General features: G+C 38.4%; 1 protein-coding gene across 1 annotated transcript in view; it reads right to left on the reverse strand.

The window, feature by feature from the left end:
* Positions 1-19176, reverse strand: part of LOC139691569 (nose resistant to fluoxetine protein 6-like) — an 80282-nt gene extending 61106 nt beyond the window's left edge. The window contains exons 1-2 of the mRNA XM_071589445.1: positions 18622-19176; positions 1286-1533 (exon numbers count right to left, since the gene is read on the reverse strand). Of these exons, the coding sequence (XP_071445546.1) occupies positions 1286-1533; positions 18622-19024 (651 nt within the window). The 5' untranslated portion in view covers positions 19025-19176. The remainder of the gene's footprint in view (positions 1-1285; positions 1534-18621) is intronic.
* Positions 19177-20029: the final 853 nt, after the last annotated feature.

Consider the following 20029-nt stretch of genomic DNA (forward strand, 5'->3'; position numbering starts at 1 on the left):
GCTTCCATTTAATTTCCATATCTCCTCTTTTTGTTTAACGACAAAGAAAATTTAGAAATCAGCTTTAACGTTCGTAACTCGGGCGTTGAAGTCTCTATTTTGCGCAACGTTTCTTAACGTCTATGTTTTCATCTTAAGAGCTCCGGCATAAAAGTCGTCATTTAAGGTGCCTAGCTTTCAATGGTTTGAGAATTATTTGTTCTGGTTCAGTTACTTGGCTGGAGAAACACAAAGGCTCGAGAGAGAGAGAGGCGTCGTGGGATGGGGAAACGGGAGAAAAGAGCTCGTTCGCAGTGGTCCATTGTGCGCGGATTGCATTTCTCACGGTCCCATAGAAATTCAGACACAAAAGGAGGCTAGGTTTAAAACGACCACGTGAGAGTTTATTCTTAGACCGCGTTTTTATTGGCAAACTGCGACACTTAATATTGACGTGAACACCTTCTTGCGGAATTTGAAGTAAGAATTTTTCGTAGCCATTGCGTGCTTTCGGGATACGGAGAAAATGACTGAAAATTGTACATATTTGTGTAAATTAGACATCAAAAGAATCAATCAAGATTTCAATCAACAATTATTTATACTCTCAGTAAATAAATGCTTACCAGAACCCTTCAAATATTACATGATAGGACTGTTCAAGAAAGAAAGTATTTTTATAAACTTTATACACTATAGCTGCTTCATATTTAATTAAAAAGCTTCAATTTCACGAACTTACAATCATGTTTATGGATTTTTAAAGAATAGCATTTGTGTTACCATGATGATACATAGTAAGTATAATCCATTCCATAGAAGTTATTTGGTATTTGTTTGTGGCTGTTAACACTTTGTACCTGTACATGCTTGTGAAACTGAAATGAAAATTATTTAAATAAGTCGGTTGAATGGGGCCAACTAGATAATTTTTAATAATATCATTTATGTTTTAAACTGAAATGCACTCGCAATTTAAAAAATTGGCATAAAATTTTACGTTTCCGGGAAAGTAAACTTTTTCTTAGATGCGAAGTTATGTTATTAATCTGTGACTCATAAATTTCGCGCATTTCAGAAATCACCACAACATATTATTTGGACTTGTTTATTCTTAAAATCCTTCGATGGAAATAGAATTAAAGATTTTTTTCCAATTCAGAATTTATAAAATTTTAAAGGATTCCCATCAATGAATGTGACTCGATCAACGAAAGCCAATGGAGGGAAACAAGTTTTCAGACGCACGTACCGCTAATTCCAGCAATGAGGTCAACATTGACAAACTGTGTTTAACTGGTATTACCTTGAGACCTTCCCATGCGGAGCCATTCGGATCCTTGACGTATTCGTACGTGTGGTGGCCCCTGTCGGTTTCCGGAGGTAGGATTTGGACCTCGGCGAGGCAGTACTGGCCCGTGAAACGACTTTCGTTTTCGTGACCCCTTTGAGCCGGCAGCTGAGCCGTCACTGCTATGCACTCGTCGAAGGCGCCCATTTGGTAAGTGTTGCCAGCTATGAGGCCCGCCGGGAACTTCGTCGACGAGTCGAACACTGGGTGAATAAGCAGAGAACCCAAAATAAGAACATTTTTTCCTAATTTATATGCCACCAATTGGGTGGGAGAGTTTTCCAAGAAATTTCTGTGACTAATAAACATTTAGCTTTCATGGTTCCCCTTCGAGAAGACCGAGGCGTTTAGCCATGGAAGGTAATAGCTCATATTATATATATATATATATATATATATATATATATATATATATATATATATATATATATATATATACACATTCAAACACGAAATCCCGCCAAACGGCGAATAAATACTCATATATACAGAAACAGATATAAGGAAAAGGGATAGGAACACATATAAAGGACGAACACAATAGAGGTGGGGAAGGCGGAATCGAACGGATCACAAGAGTAAAAATATTTCCTCAACCGGGACTCGAACACCGGATCTTTCCACTTGCCGGGCGGATGCTCTTAACCACTTGAGCTATCGAGGATAGTCAATTTACCCTGAGATCCGTGGGTCTTATATGTCGCCAAGCGCCCCGATTCTTTCAGCCAAGAATCTCAGGGTAAATTGACTATCCTCGATAGCTCAAGTGGTTAAGAGCATCCGCCCGGCAAGTGGAAAGATCCGGTGTTCGAGTCCCGGTTGAGGAAATATTTTTACTCTTGTGATCCGTTCGATTCCGCCTTCCCCACCTCTATTGTGTTCGTCCTTTATATGTGTTCCTATCCCTTTTCCTTATATCTGTTTCTGTATATATGAGTATATATATATATATATATATATATATACATTTATATATATATATATATATATATATATATATATATATATATATATATATATATATGTATCTCACTCTTTTAATCCCAGGATTGGTTTACTATAGCTACTATTTTCTAATTATTTGAACGCCAGGCTGCGTATTCTAGGGAGAATAATGTGGTGGTTTCCCGTTGCCTTCCACATCGTGGTATTGCGGCCGATATCGTCAACTTCACTCTCGCCCGCAGCTAATGCCGGGCCGACTCACTCGGCCTGCGCCACCAGTGCCTAATAGCTTATTTTAGTAGGAGTTTTTTCTTATTGCCTCGTTCCGAAATACCATTATTGTGTTTTTTTCTGCTAATGTGTGGTTGTCTCGTTCCGAAAAATAATTCACTAACTTTTTCTAAGGTGAAAAAATTTCGCCAATCACGGGAATCGAATAAGCGACCTGCTCCACAGGCAGATAAGCTACCTCTGGTCAACCCCGTGATATAATAGTAGTCTTCTCGATAATTTCGAATGGATTTTAAGCTATAAACGAAAAATGAAAAATAAGTATTTTCAGTTTGCGTGAAATACATTGAAAGAATCAAAGATTAGAACAAAAGTAAATTCGCACCGCTAATTGCTTATGAGCCCAGCATGAAAATGAAGGTGGCGCACATGCTATTACTCTACGGGCACGTGTATTGAACTTTAAGGTTAAGTTACAATATTTCATGGTTTTAGAACTATTTTTGCAGGGAGGAGCAAAACGTATTATCAGATATTATTAATGATAAAATGTGCACAGAACATTATTAAGCAAATTAACTTTCCAAGTTCTCCATTTGAGATTCTATGATATCGTGTTACCCTCTTTCTTTTATTAGTAAACTCCCTCTTTTAAAAAATGGTTTTAATCTTTCGATTAATCTAATGTCGAAAGCTTAAAGCTTGAAGAATTTGCAGTAGAAAAGAAATTTTTCCGGAGTTGAGAAACGGATATGGTTACCATTAATTGCTTATTCTACGAATATTTCTGTTGGCTTATTTCCAGAGGCGTCTTTGTGAGATCGTCATTCTTCCGTAAGCACTCTCCTCACCCCTTCCATGGGCTGCTTCTCAAATAACTAAAAGTTGCGCATCCATAATATTTGAAAAATAAAGTGGTTGTTATATGAAATCATGATCCTGCCTCCTTAAGTCCACGTGGATATAGTGACCACGTTTGGTGAAGGTACCTATTATTTACCCAATATCTTTCTTTGACTCATTTAAACTTAATTGAAAAACGATTATATTTCGACGAAAATAATTTTCAAAGAATATTTTCAATTAGTATCCTGCATAGAAATTCAACAACTCTACCGAATAAATGGTTGTGTATAATGGTTTTATTTAAATGCTTTTAGCGAGTAACATAGTTAATGTTGATTCATGGTGAAGCAAAATCTTAGGAATAACATCAATCAATTTCTTTTTTATGTCGTAGAAATATTGATTATAAACGCCTAATGTGCTAACTAAATAGCAGCCAATGTCTTACACTTAATGGCATCAGAAGTAATGCTGTGGAAACCAAGGATCTCCATTATTGGTTATTCTACCAGTAAGGTTAAATTTGGATGGACACAGCCTACACCACGGTAGATCGATACATCGATAATAGATGTAAGTTATATATGTAATAATTTGATTGATGTGTGGTGTATTGTATTATATGTAATGGCTTAATTTTTTTAATTTATCTTTTTTTCTTCCTGATTAATGGTTGTAAATGGGATGGGGATTCGCTTGTTTTGTTAAAGAGATTGGTTTTTTGAAGTCTGATTTTATCTACGAGGGTCATCCGGAAAGTAGTACCCGTTCGTGAAATAAAGACACAAAAGTAAATATTAACAAACATAAAAAATTTTATTTGAAAGAGGATACTTTAAACTACTTCTCAACATAAACTCCAAGCAAATTAAGGCATTTGTCATAACGTGTGACAAGTTTCTGTATTCCTGCTGCATAGTCCTTCGCCGCCAGCTCATTGAGATACGCGGGGGACCCATCTTGCACAAATTTTTGCATAATGCAGATGGTGTTTAACAATTTCATGAACAATTGTTCGAGAAACATTGGGAAAATGCTCACAGATGTCATCAATTGTGACGCGCCGATCGTTCCTCACGAATTCGTCAACTGAGCTCACCAGTTGGTCTGTAATGACAGACGGTCTCTCCGAACGCTCATCGTCGTGTGTGTTCCCCCTCCCCATGTTGAAGTTGCGACACCACCGCCGAACAGACGACTCGTCCATTACATTGTCTCCATACACCTCCTTTAATTGGCGATGAATATCACATGGGCGAACGTTTCTTGCATTGAGGAATTTAATCACTGCCCTCACTTCACAACTGGCGGCGTTCTCAATTTTTTTAAACATTGTAAACAATCACAGAAACAACACAGGCAATGCTAGCGTCACGCAACTTGGCTCAGAGAAGGCAGACAAGCCACTGAAGCTATCTGACCTCGTCCAGCGGCTACTCGCGTCGTCAGCACTTCATGCGGCACGAACGGGTACTACTTTCCGGATGACCCTCGTATTATCTTTTGCAATTATTTGGGACTTGTGTGCCACCTGACAATGTCTATCAGCACATGTGTATTTTTAATAAAAATAATAATAACCCCCTTGTCTCGCCTAACAGAACAGAGCCTGATATCTTACATTACCATTAACACTTCTTCAATTCAGCATACTTCCTTTCTTCTTTCATTCCGTCCTAATATCCATTCTATTTGTTTCCATTTCTTGTTTGCCTATCATTCTCCCCTCAATAGTTTTAGTGTTTTCTTGCCAATTTAAATGCACTATCTTTATTTCCTTCTTCGGACTTCTCTCAACAATCCTCTCCCCTACCCCGCCATGCCTAGCACATTAGAGAAAATATTTGCGAATCGAAAATCAGTGTACTCATAAAATATACCAATCTTGCAATCCTTTAATAATGTCGATTGTAATATGTTGTCATTTCTTGTAGTGTGGTTTAACATTGCCATTTTCGGGTTGATCCAGGGTGAATTTGGAGTTAGTGGAGTTATTTTTCCGAAACTTCCATTACGAAGCTAGGCAGGTTTAAAGGTCTGCGGAGTACGGAGAATTTTATATCTTGGTTTGAATACAGGTATTATGTGCGCTCCAGGAATCGGGATGAAGGTGGAGGTGAAGCCGAGGGTCGATTGACACGATTTCGGTGAAATGTGAATCACAGCATGCTTAAGTCTTTTCTCAGAACAGCAATCTATGAGGCGTAGTTGTCAACACTCGTGTTTAAGAGTACACGAACGAGTTCATTCTCGTTTCATTAGGAATCCCTGGGTCCCTTGCGTTGTGAGAGTGATGGTATTTCGCTCTGGTCCCTCAGTTCGATGCCGATTTATTTGGCAGGCTTGTGTTTGAAAGACGTCGACATAAGCGCATCTGATCTTCGAGAACTAACAACGCAAATATCATGAACCTCCTTTGTGAGATGTAATTTTCATTCTTTGGTCTTTTCGAAACGTTTTTCAAATAACGTTGTCTTGCTAAGCGAACCCAACTAACAACATTTCGATGACACTCATAATCAACGATTTTGATTGTTTTTTTCGATCAAAAGCGATGTCTTCTGCGAGAGGAAATGTGTTAGCTGTTATGCACGTGTCTTTGAACTATATACGAGTTAAATCACGACCTTGAATCAGTGTTTACACCTCTATTTTATGGTATCGAAGATATTATTGTGTATTTAAGTATAACGACTTTAACTTTCGACTTAGGTGAAATATTTTTGAGTAATTTTAATGGCTGCAAAACGCTTTACACTACATAAGCCTCGGAAACTTATTCTGCATCATAAATTCTTCAATATTCTCGGAAAAGACTGCTTGTGAGCTTTTCGTTGCGCAGCAATGATTTCAGCATTCATTTGCCTTTTATAAAAACCATCTCGTCTTCACAGCAGTGTTAAAATTATACGTAACCTTGTCAAAGTATTCATAACCTTTAGTTCTACCCAGAGAACCCCATTACGGTTGTTTACATCCGTTTGAGGTAATTTATGAGCTACCTTTTAAAGGAGTTGCGTCTCAAGAATGGATGCGTTGGCGTCTGGATGTGCATTATTTTATACTCCTCTCCTCTTTCCTCGACCCGGCATAAAGTTTAAAATGCGCACCGCATTTTCCACGATTGTTTCATGATTATTTGAATCCAAGGAGACGAATGGCATCAAGTGACCCTCGACGGACAAGAGTGGGTTTAAACGTTGTTTCCTACGTTCACAAGCGATACAATCGGAGGACGAGAATGAGCATGTTGTCAGTAATGCGCATGATGATGACGTCACGCTTGGAATTGCGCATGAATTCAGAGATAAATCATTTCCTTGAATCTTAATTTTTGCAGTTTTTTCTATTGTCATGAATCAATCGACGACTGCTTTATTAGCATATTAGCATGGAAATTGTTTCTCGAAATTAAGAGTATGAACGACTCGAACGTTTTCTATTGTTTCAGGCTTCACTTCGTGGAAGTAATTGATATCCATTATTGAAATAGAAAGAAAGACTTGTACTTTTCCACAGATTTTATTATACGGCAAAAATTAGTGCCGTATAATAAAATCTGTGGAAAAGTACAAGTCTTTCTTTCTATTTCAATAATGGACTCGAAAGTTATTTGAATTGATTATTCAATTAATCCGCCCCGATTCGCACATACTACTATATATATCTTCGCTGCAACAATTATTTCCCAGCGCTTGCAAATCGACCGACTCTCAACCGACTCCCTCAGTTTCTTGATTGACGTTTCTAATTGTGTTTGGCAGTAGAAGGAGTTAAACTTTCCTGTCATCCATAAATGTGAACGGATTATCGTGATAAAAATTATTTTGGCTGATGAAGCAAATGACATAAGGAAAAAGAAGTGATGCAGACGTGAGGTAATCTGATGAAATCGACATTGGGATTGATCTGTGCCGCAAACTAGGTCGACACACTTTATTTTCATTATTTACTAATTATTTATATTTATCAAGATTTTAACGACTCATATTTGCAATTATGTTATGCTTTTGTTTTTAATGTGCGTAAAAAAATTTTATTTATATTTTTAAGCACTAAGTGTTGTTATATGTGAGTACATTTGATTATAAATAATATTCATTTTAATAAGGGAAGCTGTAGTATTTTACTGGACGTATGGCCAATAGAACTTTATTATTACCAGTAGTATGCCTAGGTTATGGTAAGTTTTGATGGACCCTGAAAGTGCAAATTAAATGTGAAGGCCTTGAAGAACCCTGCCTGATCTAGATGTGACGGTAGTTGTTCCAAAAATATCACTGTATTAGAAAGTATGTAATCTCTCAAATTTATGTTTCAAGTTTGAAGACGCTTCGTTGTTTAGTATTTGTTTGGCAGGCATCAATAGTGAACGTTTCCAGTGAATTTGTGAAAATGAAGAAAATTGGTCATCATTATGTGATGCAATACTTTTGTTTGAAAAGCCTCAGCCGAACAATATTAGAGCTGAACTGGATTCTAATCTAAGGGAGTTTGCTCTTTCGTTTACAACAGTAAAATATTGGGTAGCAGAGTTTAAACGAGGCCGTACGAGCTGTCAAGACAAGCATCACATTGGTCGACCAAATGAGGTGACGACTCCGGAAACGGTGAAGAAAATCCTCAAAGTGATACTGGATGATCGTCGACTGAAAGTGCGCGAGCTAGCGGACATAGTAGGCCTTTCAAAAAGTGCGGCACATCGCATATTAACTGCACATTTGGACATGAGAAGGCTGTGTGCAAGATGGGTGCCGCGTTTGCTCACACTCGAGCAAAACCAGTGTCGTGAAGATGTTTCAATTGAGTGTTTAGCAAAGTTTCACAGCAACAAAGCAGAATTTTTGCGCTGTTTCATAACCATGGATGAAATATGGGTCCATTACTTAACCATCGAGGCAAAAAAACAATCAAAACAATGGATTCAAAAGGGAGAACTGCCTCCAAAGAAGGCGAAGACCACCGTTTCATCTGCAGGTAAGGTCATGGAGTCGGTTTTTTGGGATGCGTGTTGGGATTTTCATTGAGTATCTTGAAAAAAGAGAAACTATCAACGGCAAGTATTATGCAAATTTATTGCAACGTTTGAGCGAATAAATCAAGCAAAAGCGGTCGCATTTTACTAAGAAGAAAGTGTTGCTTTATCAAGACAATGCACCAGCTCACAAATCCGTTATTGCAATGGCCAAAATTCATGAATTAAAGTTTGAATTCCTACCTAATGCACCCTATTCGCCAGATTTAGCTCTCGTGGAGTATTTTCTGTTCGTGAACTTAAAAAAATGGCTCGGTGGTCAAAGTTTTTCCAACCACGAAGAAGTGATGTCGGCAGTTAATAGCTATTTGAGGAGCAAGACAGTTATTATTATTTTAGATGCATCGAATTTATTGAACATCGCTGAGAAAATTGTACAGAGCTGAAAGGAGATTATGCTGAAAAATAAATAATTTTTTTCAAAATTTTTGTGTTTTCTTTGTTGGGTCGGGTACTTCTCGTATTGTATTCCTAAGAATCAAATAATACGAAATATCCTTTAAACCCATACTATATATGGCAATAGCTCATTTCTAATCTTCATCTATTTTAGATCTCCCTTTCATTCCATCCCAAATGCCTATTCTCTTCCACCCTTTACCTCCCTTTCTCAGCGATATCCCATCGGTATACGAGTATAACCGTCTTCGACAACTCATTCCCTCGTCAATATCTCCTGCATCCACTTTTCCTGCCTTCTTCGTCATTCACAACAACCATTTTTCCTCATTTTCTCTATAATGCCTAAAACTTCATTTTTCGTTTGATAGGAAGTTACAGAAACTAACTAGAGTGATGAATTTCGATGGGTATATTTGCTTAGCGAGAACTACCCGAACGATTCACCTTACCAGATACGTTTGATCCCTTTACAATATCGAAAATTTTTAATCGACAATATTTATTAGGAATTCCACATTCCATTCGATTTCCACCATCGATCCGTGACTAAGGAGAAAGGATGTATTGATAGGTAATGAATACAATGGGGTATAAATATACGTATGTCTTGTTTGTGTAGGAATTTAAACATGAATGGAAATTTTATTTTGAGTGTTAAAAATAGATATATACTCTGTATTACTTTTAGTGAAGGAGAAAAATCTCATGGAATGTTTGAATTGCTTTTGGCATTATGAATTAGGAGAAAATACTTTCTGCAGGAAAGTGTATGTCTTTTGTTAGATATCTATTTTCTTAATGGCATGTATTCCCTTGAATGATAGTAAGCCTTAATATTTAGAGTATTGGCATTTATTTGTATTTTCTATCACTCATTTTTTTCATACCTTCTCTGATGGTTAAGTTTCATATTACTAATATATGAGCTTAATAAGTTTAAATTCCTTATTTTCATGGTAATCCTTATGCAAACGAAAATAAAAAATAGTAGTAGTCTAATGGGTTTGAAAACTGCTACTACGTCTAGACATAACTTTTTTCGCTCATCCCACTGCAGTAATAAACCAGAAGGTTGATTTGATAGGTGAAGTTTACCTAATATCTACTTATCCCCTAATATTGAGGTCTATATGACTTGCGAAATTCACAAATCATACAAGATATGGGTGTCAGTTCCTTTTCTTGGGCGGCCTATGACTTCCCAGGATAATCTGGTGCCCCAAAAATCACTCATAGCTTGGGTTAAGCTGTGGGTGGTCAGATCCATCACGCTAAATCGAACCCGAACCCACCCATTAGTAGCACAGTGCTCTACTTTTTGGATTGGACTACGAACCTAAAATCTACGCTGCTCTTAGGCCAAGACTGATTTGCAAGTTGAATTGAAATCGATTTGCTACAGACATACTAGGTCGTCCCGACCTTGCATAATCTATGGCGTCTTGTCGGTCTTTGAAACGCTTAATCCACTTTAAAACGGATGTTTTCTTCCAAGCATTATCACCGTAAACAGTTGTCAACATTTCAGTAATTTCTTGATAAATTTTACCACACTTCACCAAAAAACTTAATGTTGATTCGTTTCCCCGTGATTTCGTAGATTTCCATTTTCGACAAACAGTAAAAACAAGGACAATAGGAACTAATATAACTGACACCATACGCACAGCTCGACGATCCGCCAAACACAGACGGCTCTTTGGCCACCTAGTGCCGCTAGTGGGCGGGGCTATAGTCCACGTTATGGCCACCAGATTGCACCAGTTCGCGTTTTTTTTGGCAGACCACGTAAATTAGCACTTTCCTCTTGAAATAGGAATATTTAATTGCGACTGGAATAGTCGTGACTTTGAGGTATAAAGTCGGAAGGTTAAATAGCAAAAATAATAATACTTGGAAAGTATAATAAGAGTAGCTCAGAGTATACTATTTGGCAATCAACTTGCCTACATAATACTAATGGTTAAAAGATTATCTCATTCCTTTGTAATCGTCAGTTCTGGAAAAGTGAGAGAAGTGGTAATTTTGGATCAAATGAGATCTGTCTTGATATATGATTGTGCTTAATAGCTGAAGCAGCCAAGAGCATGTAGTTAATTCCCCATTTGCTTCATCATACCATTAACGAGCATGTTTATCCATAACGCGATCAGCATATTTTCTCATATAATTGCAATTGCATCTGGTACAGTTCAATTAACGATAATTTGCATGGAAAAACAAATCCAGGTCAAGTTCTGTTCTTATTTTTGCACGAGGGCTCTGAGATTACGGCACGTTAAAGTTGTTGTAGCGTTGGCAAGAGACAAGCCTGGCCCGAAGACGTTCGCTCCATTGTTAAGCAGGTTATTACGGAAATGTATCAAAGAGAGAAAACATTTTGCTGGCTTTTCAAAGCAGATGCCAGAATGGGTCCACGCATCAGTACTTCAATTAAATGGACGATGTCCAGCAACATTAGCGCAATCGACCTGGTACAGACAAAAATGAAATGCAAAATTTAAAAAGTGGTGCTGCATTAGGAATCCCACTTGTGTACACTCGATGTCTCTTTAAATTGCGTGATATTTTTTTTATCCAGAGCCAAAAATAGTCTTATTTTCTTGTCTTTTTGTTGGAATTTTTTCCAAGAATATGACAACAAAGTCAATGCAAAACATGGAAACCCAAAGTATAGTAAAATCGACCTTGGCGCGATTCCAATTCGCGATCTCTTGGTTAGCAGGCAAGGACGTTACAACACCACCATCGAGGTGGCATATAGTATGTATGTCAAATTTAGAATTTGAGAATAAATTGCTACAGTCTTTAACAATTCTGTGTTAAGGGAGTAAGAGTGGTGGAGAATGTTGGAGAAATTTGGTTTGGATCCCCTTGAGTCACGAAGAGATCAGGAAAGACTTTTAGAAAGGTACAGAACACCTGAGTTTTCTTGCGACACAGAGGAAATTGTTATATTTTTCATTTAAAAACAAAATTTAAATAATTTTGCCCAATAAATATGGTATTGGATGATGTACGAGATAGACGTGCCTGTCTATGTGAGTTCTCGTACCGGTATGAAGAAATGTGTAATCACATTTGTGCAAAAGCTCATATTTAAGCGTGAATGGTAGATGTCCTAATACGTCCGTTATCCCCTCCTCCCCGCAAGCTCTCACTGCGGTTTCTCTAGTGTCGTTTGTCTAGGTACAGATGCTGGACGGCCGTTTACAAACGATGGCGTCACTTGAAAAATTACAGGCCTCACCGGGAAACAAAATCCATTGTATTCCTTCAACAATTTGACCAACACGGTTAAGAAAGCAATAAAACCAAAAAACTAAGAGAGACAGTCGAATGGTGAGTTCCGTGCCTGGCAACCTTAAATACTACGAGGTACTGGAAAAGAAAAAGTGTTAGTTTAGGCCAACAAATGCTCGAGGTACTTAGAAACTCGGCGGCTATGCATGAGTTTTCAGTGAATGTTCAAAACCTGAGATTAATCAGCAGTCCGTATGCATTAAATATAATAAAATAGAAAACGATTCGTCCATGAAGTTGTCCTGCTTTCAGTGAAACGAAAAACTCGTGCCACTTGACCTCGATCTAATTTCTCTTAGGTTCTATGCTGTTATCAATGGAAACGTTTTAATTTCACCTTCCTAGAACTCGTCGCGTACACTTGGACGTTTACTTAACGCAAATTTTACCGACAGAGCGACGATTTTATGTCATCCTGCTGCGTGAATGCAAACTTTCAAAACCGTAGTTACTCCATCATTAAATCAACACGAAAGTTATTGATATGTGTGGACTTTGGCTGGAACTAAGTTTTGGCTTTAACCGGCGGTTTTGGTGGGCAAAGTTCACCCACCATGAAATGAGTTATTATGTATATATGAGAAAACTAGGCCTAAGTAACAGAAAGCACTGACACGGCATTTTTTTAAATTATTATTTCAAAGTTTTGGGGCCAAAATGGTACTAACTTAATCAGAGAATTCTGATTTTTTCATTCATTTCCTTACGCCAAGTCGTTTGACAGTTTTGCTAGTTCAGACGGTGTAACTTGAACTCTTTTCCCGAGGAAATATGAGTTCGTATTTATATGGTAATGATGCAAATCCTAATCGGCCGAAGGTTGTTCGATGCTGTTTTTCAGTAGTCAACAGAGCATTGTGGAGGTTGGGTTAAGAAAATTAGGACCTTAATCTCAGGGAGTTCCTGGCTTGGTTATAAAGAAATACTCTTTTTCCCCGCAACTTCACCTAAAGAGACGATCAAAGAGACCTCTTGGAACAACATAATATTGGAGTTGTCTCGAGACGCCCGCAATTTTGCAAACACGCCTACACTGCAAAATAAACGTACTATGTGTATTGTACAAATTCCGTCTAAGTAGCAGCCCAGGTTTTGAAAAAAAAGCAATTCCTTGCTGTTTCCCGTTTGATTTAATGCGCCAGGTCAAATAGAAATCACTAGTAACGAAAATTAAGTATATTTGGGAATTCAAAGCAATTTTGATGAGTTATCTTTTAGTTTCAATTAGAATATTAGTAAAAAGAGTCTGAAGAATTTCTAGTAGAAAACTATAATCATATAAGTTCCTAATCCATTATCCGGAGAGAAAAAAAACGTTATTCGGATCAAGTACAACGTCCTTCTTTGTTATGATATTCATTCAAGGCATTCTACCTATTAAACGTAGCTCTTGAGTGTCTTTTAATGCATTGAGTGAACGTCCTCTTCTTTGGCCTTCATTATAATTATTTCTTTCATCATTTCATCGTAACTTCTGCCTGCCTTTATTCTGTCTAACAAGCCTACAACTTTCTCTTACCTTTGCTTAATGTGAAATTCTCCCTCCCATTGAGGTCTTCAACATATCATCATACCCTTAAAAGTATTTACTCCGTCATTCATTTCCTCTGCCTTTTTCGGATTACCCCCCTCAATAGTAACTTCCCCTCTTCACCCACCATTCCATTTCAAAAACCTCTGCGTTTGTCCTCACCTCTTTCCAACTTATTTTTTCCATTCTTGACCACATCCACTTCTCAATAAGCCTCAAAATAAACACTTTTCGATCTTTTATTGATCGCCTTTTTTAAAAATTAACGTCTTTACCTGGCGGGTTATGTTTAATTTCATTGAGTTCTCATATTTATACTGAAAATACACTCAAATGACGGTTTATAATGGATCCTTTTACTGTTGAAAAATCGCAGATATAGAAAGAAAATGGTATCGAGAGAAATAATGAAATTTAGCTTCTAAGGGTTGAAATAAACACTTCGTTATTTAAGTATCCTTTTTTATATTCCCACTATGCAAGCATTGAGCTTATCTGAAAATCAAGTTATAACATCAATCTCTTGAGACTTCGCAGATTATTTTTATGCTCCGATGCTGATATTAAATTAACGAGGTGTAAAAAAATTCTTTAATGAATTAAAATACTATTTCATTGATATATCATGTGTTTCATGTCATTATATGTGCTTTATTGTGAGTATTTAGTTTCTGTATGATGTAATCATTTACTTGGCTGTAATGCTTTATTATGTGAGGTTCTCCGAAGTTCATTTTCCTCTTTACGGCGTCATCGTAAAGTTCATAATTCGTTTATTACACACGCTATTTAGCACTTGAGAAAGAACGTATGCATTAACCATAGACTTGCAAACAGGCGGCATTTAAACGTTAATGTCACAATTATTAGCGTTGGAAAACGTATTTCCTCTTTATTTAAAGCTAGACTTTTAACGCGTCAAGTTTTTTCACTGTTTTCTTGGCCCGTAAGTCTTTTCGATAAATATCAATAATGAATCAATCCGTAGACGTTTATGTCTCGTAGTATTTGCTTTTGAGTTCACACTAAGCATAACCTACATAACCTCCGATGGGGTTCTTCTAAGGAGGTTTTATTGAGTAATGATCGAAGCCTTTTAGTTGGAGCAGAGAAAAGATGAAGATCATGTTTGATGATTTCTCACTAAAAACAGCATTATCGTTATTATTGAATAAAAAACGCTTGGTGATTTTCCAAACTACATTTAAATTCTTGACCGGTTACATGAGACAGTTCAGCATTCAGTGGTGTATAACTTATAAAACCCGTGAGACAATAGGAGAGAGTTGAATGGGGAAAGGGAGGTAGGGGTAAGGAGGTTAAAGGGAACAGTTAGGAGACATGGATAAGGCATTGGGTATTTCCCCAACCCCTCCCCTAACCTTTCCCCCCCTTAAATCCCTATTGTCTCAAGGACATAAGACACCACTAATATTGAACGGTTTACTTTACATAATTATGTGTCACGAGTTTCAATAAAGTATGGAACATTACTTTTTTTCAATGAGGGGAAAATTCCAGAGTAGAATAGTCCGAAATGTATTCTAACTATATTGCAGTATACATGCAACAATTCTAATGGTGTTTTATCAACTTCTGAAGAAAGAATAGTTCTGATAAGTTCATGATCTGATAATTTTGGAAGCCACTTATCTCAGTATTACGAGTATGTTAACACCCCTTGAATAATACCCTGGAATTACCTCTTGAATAGTGCCTTTCAATTCGATAACAGGCAACTATACTTTTAGATTTGGAGATATTATCATCATGATCATCTTGCCTGACGACTCTTCAAAGTGAAATGAAATGTATTCAAAGGTGGTCTTAAAGGAGAAGTCCGAAAGTAATATTATTTGGTTGTTTATTTTGGTAACATGTTTCAAGATAAGATTAAAGATTTGGGGAAGGATGCGCAGTGTTTTAAGTTTTGAAAAAACCTTCGTCAAAATTACCCTTCAATAAAAGGATGATATTTCTAATTTTTCCTTAAAGAAAATTTTGCCTTAAATTAATTTACTGTAACTACAAGAACCTAATCAATGGCTTGTGTCGTGGCGGATGTATAGTGCTTACAAATTACGCAAAGGAGAAATTACGTGTCGTATTAAGCCCATTTGATTAGGTTAGCCCTGACCTTGATAGCAATATTGCTTATATGAGCGGGTGCGCGTGGGATTTCGTCATTCTGTTACTTGTGTATTGTTATCCTAAGATTCTCTAAAAGTTTAAGTTTAGAGGAGTTAGATTTCGGTTTGGTTTTGTAGATCGATTAGGTATGGATAGATTTATAGTTTCTGTCCTATCACTCCCTTTAGATCATTGGGTCGAGACCATGTGTAATCCTCCATTTATCGGTTGAGTTCGAATAACCAGTTTCGTTTTTCCTTGAAACAACTCGGTTCCAGCCTCCTGTTTTACTCCTCCTTTCTCCTTCCAATCTCTCGATCATGGCGGCATTGATAATCATGTGCTTCGGGTGCAATTGAAAGTTTCATGTCCTTCCATCTATACTCATAATGGAAATTCACTTACTATTATGAATTAAGTTAGCCTTTGAAATTGGAGTTTTTCTCTTTGCAGGCTAAAACATTTCATGAAGATGAAATTACACTTCACGTAACTGTTGAATTAATTTAAAATGACCTTGACTCTTTCAATTGCACTTCTGAAAGAGCAGCTATCGTTGTGTTCTCATATTTTATTGCTGCTGTATAATTTACACATTTATTTAGAAATAGAAGAATTAAAACTTTTTTGCGAGAGGAAATTGGTTTGCCTGGTCCATTTTTTATTGGATAAAATTCATGGGAATGAAACTCCTCTCGGAAAGAAACACGATTATTCTGTAGCTGTATGCACGCAAAAAGAGGATTCACTATTGATTTATTTGATGGAAATCATCTGAAATTTATCGATATCGCGGCTGAGGACATTTCGGCTGTATGTAGTAATTGATAGCATCTGGGAACAGCTGTCAAAATCCTCCTTGGTCGGATAAATTGCTCAAATAATTAAGCCTCACATACATGAAATGGGAAACAAATGTACTCGTACAAAGTATTAAATAGGGCATAAAAATATTCGTGTCAGATATTGTCGCCATAAATCGGAGTCGAATGCTTAAGATCAAAGGGGTCGTTAGGACACGAGCAAGTACGCATTTGAATTGAAGACACAAATTCCTACGGATTACTTTTCAGAAAAGACGAGATATGCGAAATCAACGCTTCTGAGACCTCATGCGTTCGTTTGGAACAAAATGAAAGGGGATGGATAAAAGAAGAGCTATCGGTGCGTAGTAGAATAAGCATCGGAGTAATCAAACGGCTCCACTCAGCAATCTTTGGGTTGCATAAATAATGATTTCACAAAAATTATTCCAGTAATATATTAAATCCGTTCTCTTGAAATTAAAACTGATAGAATCTCATCAAAGCCTTTGCTAAAACATGATAACTACACAGTAAAGCTCTTAAAAGCTGTGAATATCCTTACTCATAGAGCCGAGAACAGGTACAACATGACCTTCTTTCAATGACAAATGTTGTAATTGGTTTCTCATGACGACACAATTACGGCTACTAATTACATCCGTAATATACGTCACGCCTTAACTCACTTTTAATTATTTTGTATAAACGTCTTTCCTGTACGTCATTATGTGTTCCGTCTTGTATTTTATTTGAGGAGGATATTAAAAGTCACGTTACCTTGTCACAAGGGAGGACTAGGATGAAATAGCAGTAGCCTTCCAAATCAACGCCGTTTAGAAGTTATATTTTTTTATATAGGCAATTTTCCATTGTTCCAGTGTATCAAGGCGTCGTTCCTTATCGTCGAAGTAGAGGCCCTTCACGTTGCAAATGCATTGGGTCCACTGTTCTACTCAAATGATCTGCCAGGTAGAATTTCGGATGAGAAATTTCCTGAGCTTGTCGTGAAAGTTAACGTTTTGTTATATTCCGGAATCGCTCTCTCGTCATGATACCACGTGTTAGAGCATTGGAAAATGATTATTTTTTAAATAATATACAAGAGCTTAAAAATACTTAGTAATTTGCCAAAATTTTTGCTATTTTTAGTGGTATTTTCACGTCTAAATTAGACAGAATTAGAAGGTTGAATCTCATAGTATCTATGCAGTATCATATAAGTTATTCGATCGTACATAATAGTGTCTTTGTATTGCTTTGTGTGAAATACTGAATTACGCATTCAAATATTTGGAATGACATTATTAAAAATCGAATTAATTCATCATTGAAATTTATCAGTGAAACAACATCAAGAAATTTGAGATAATTAATTGAGTTTTAAGGATTTAAAAAAATTAAATATGCTTTATTCTTTTAAATTTACTAGCTGAAACAAGATGTGTTATTTCTCACATAGTTTGTAAATTATGAAGATTATGTAAATATAAATTGAAGTACTTACATTTCATTTTAAATTTAGTTAATCCCTTATTTTATAAACTAATATTTATATAATACTTATGAAATAAGAATCTATGATTCTAAAAATGTGTAAATGTTGTCATGATAACAGATAATGAACCCTATATTGTGTTTCAAAATGTAAGAAAGGAATGCGACCCTTATCAGTGGCGTTTGTCTGCCAAATATTTCTATTTTATGTTTTCTATTCGTCTGACAACAATTCTTTCCACAACAGAAACGAATTTTATCCTTTGAGTTTCACACTTCTTCCCAAAAATCAGTGGAAGTTTAGTGTCGGGTTAAGCCTAGAGTACGAATTTACATTTTGAAATGAATGACAGATTGAGATACACTGGCATTTTTGGTATATTTGTATTGACTAAGTCTACCACCTCAGACACGTACCGTACACGACAAATCTTCAGACAAGTGAGTAGGTGATAAATTCCGAATGACTAACGCGCGCTGATTAGGTAACGGATACCACTCTGCTAAGTCCCCACTATGAAATGGTTTTCATGGTCAATGGACCATGGTGTTCTCGCTTTCGCCTTACTTTCAACGGCCCACAAAGTGAAGTTATCCAGCTGCTTGAGGTATGCCATGCTGTGGTTCCTGCAGAGCTGGTTCTTCACCCTCGTGGACGTGAGGGAGAATCTGGAGAAGAGATCCGAGAGGCCCCCGGCTTGGCTGAGGAGCACGGGCACTGAATCCACGGACGAGTCGTAAGTCAGCTCCGCGCTTCGGGGACTATGCCTCGTAGCCCGGGGCCCGTAAGGGTCCTCTCCCACCACCGCGGTGCGGTTGGAGGCGATGGACGCTCCTTCATCCCCCCTAGACGTGCACGGCAGGAGCAGCAAACAGAGGAGGAGGTGCGGTGTGGGGAGAGAGGGCCGGCGCGGGGACGACGGCGGGGACCGCTGCATCACGAGGCTCATTCCTGGGTGAGGTTCGAACATGTGTGGTGGTTCTTCTCGGGAGGGATCCTCTCGTGGAGGTGACTGACACTCTTTGTCCGCCCCGGGTCCGCTTTCGGAGACTTCAACAAGCGGGAGAAGCGATCCTTATCCAACGATGTCTCGGAGCGATTTGTGTGACAAGTGGCAAGAGCGCGCGGGAATGACCCGATTCGCCTACAGCATCACCTCTCTCTCTCTCTCTATACCCACCAATGGGGGTAGGAGGGACGGGGGTGCGGAGAGGTGGTACACAAGAACTTCCACCCCCTCTCCTATTCCCTTCCCACAGCTCCCGCCCACACCACCGACCACTGCATTCAGTGCTACCTCACGTAAACCTTCCCGTCTTGCCCCTCCTTGCCCCCCCTCAACCTTGGACGTCCCCACGATCAGGGGAGGCGATTACGGAGGGACGCTATGGGCATTAAAGGGGGTCGAAGAGACATCGGTCGGAGGACAGGAGTGGGGCAACGATCTCGGGGAGTCCGTACCCGCCTCTACGGGCGCGAATGGAGTAAGGCGCGCTCGAAATTCCGCTCCGATTCCCTCAGGGGAATCCCACCTCGAACACGCCTCCGGAAGTCTCCCTTACATGTCCATTAAGATCATAACGTCATCAGAGAGGAGTGAGGAGCGTTAAAAAAATCACCCCTGGGCTTCTCCCACAGCGAGCTATCTCCCTTGGCGGGAACTCATAAGTGGGGTCAGGTGATCGTATTAAGATCAAGGCGAGAATGCCAGTTACAATTTTTCCCCAGTGACGCCACCCCCCCCCCCCCACTCTCTCTCCCGCACTCTTCATCCATCGCTGGCGGTCAGTGTCTTTTTCCGTCTGCCGGGGGGAATGCAGGCCGAGGACGCCCCGCTGACGTCGATTCAAGTTAACTTCCTAGTCTCCAGCTCTTCGGTGCATTTAGATGGGGGAAGGGGGTTGGTGGGGCTCTCGGCAGCTGCTTTCCGGCGGCCGGGGTCGAAGATCGCGGCTCAGCGAATTTAATTGCGGTT

The sequence above is a fragment of the Hetaerina americana genome, unplaced genomic scaffold (assembly GCF_022747635.1).
Source record: "Hetaerina americana unplaced genomic scaffold, ioHetAmer1.1.p SCAF_38, whole genome shotgun sequence".
Lineage (NCBI taxonomy): Eukaryota > Metazoa > Arthropoda > Insecta > Odonata > Calopterygidae > Hetaerina > Hetaerina americana.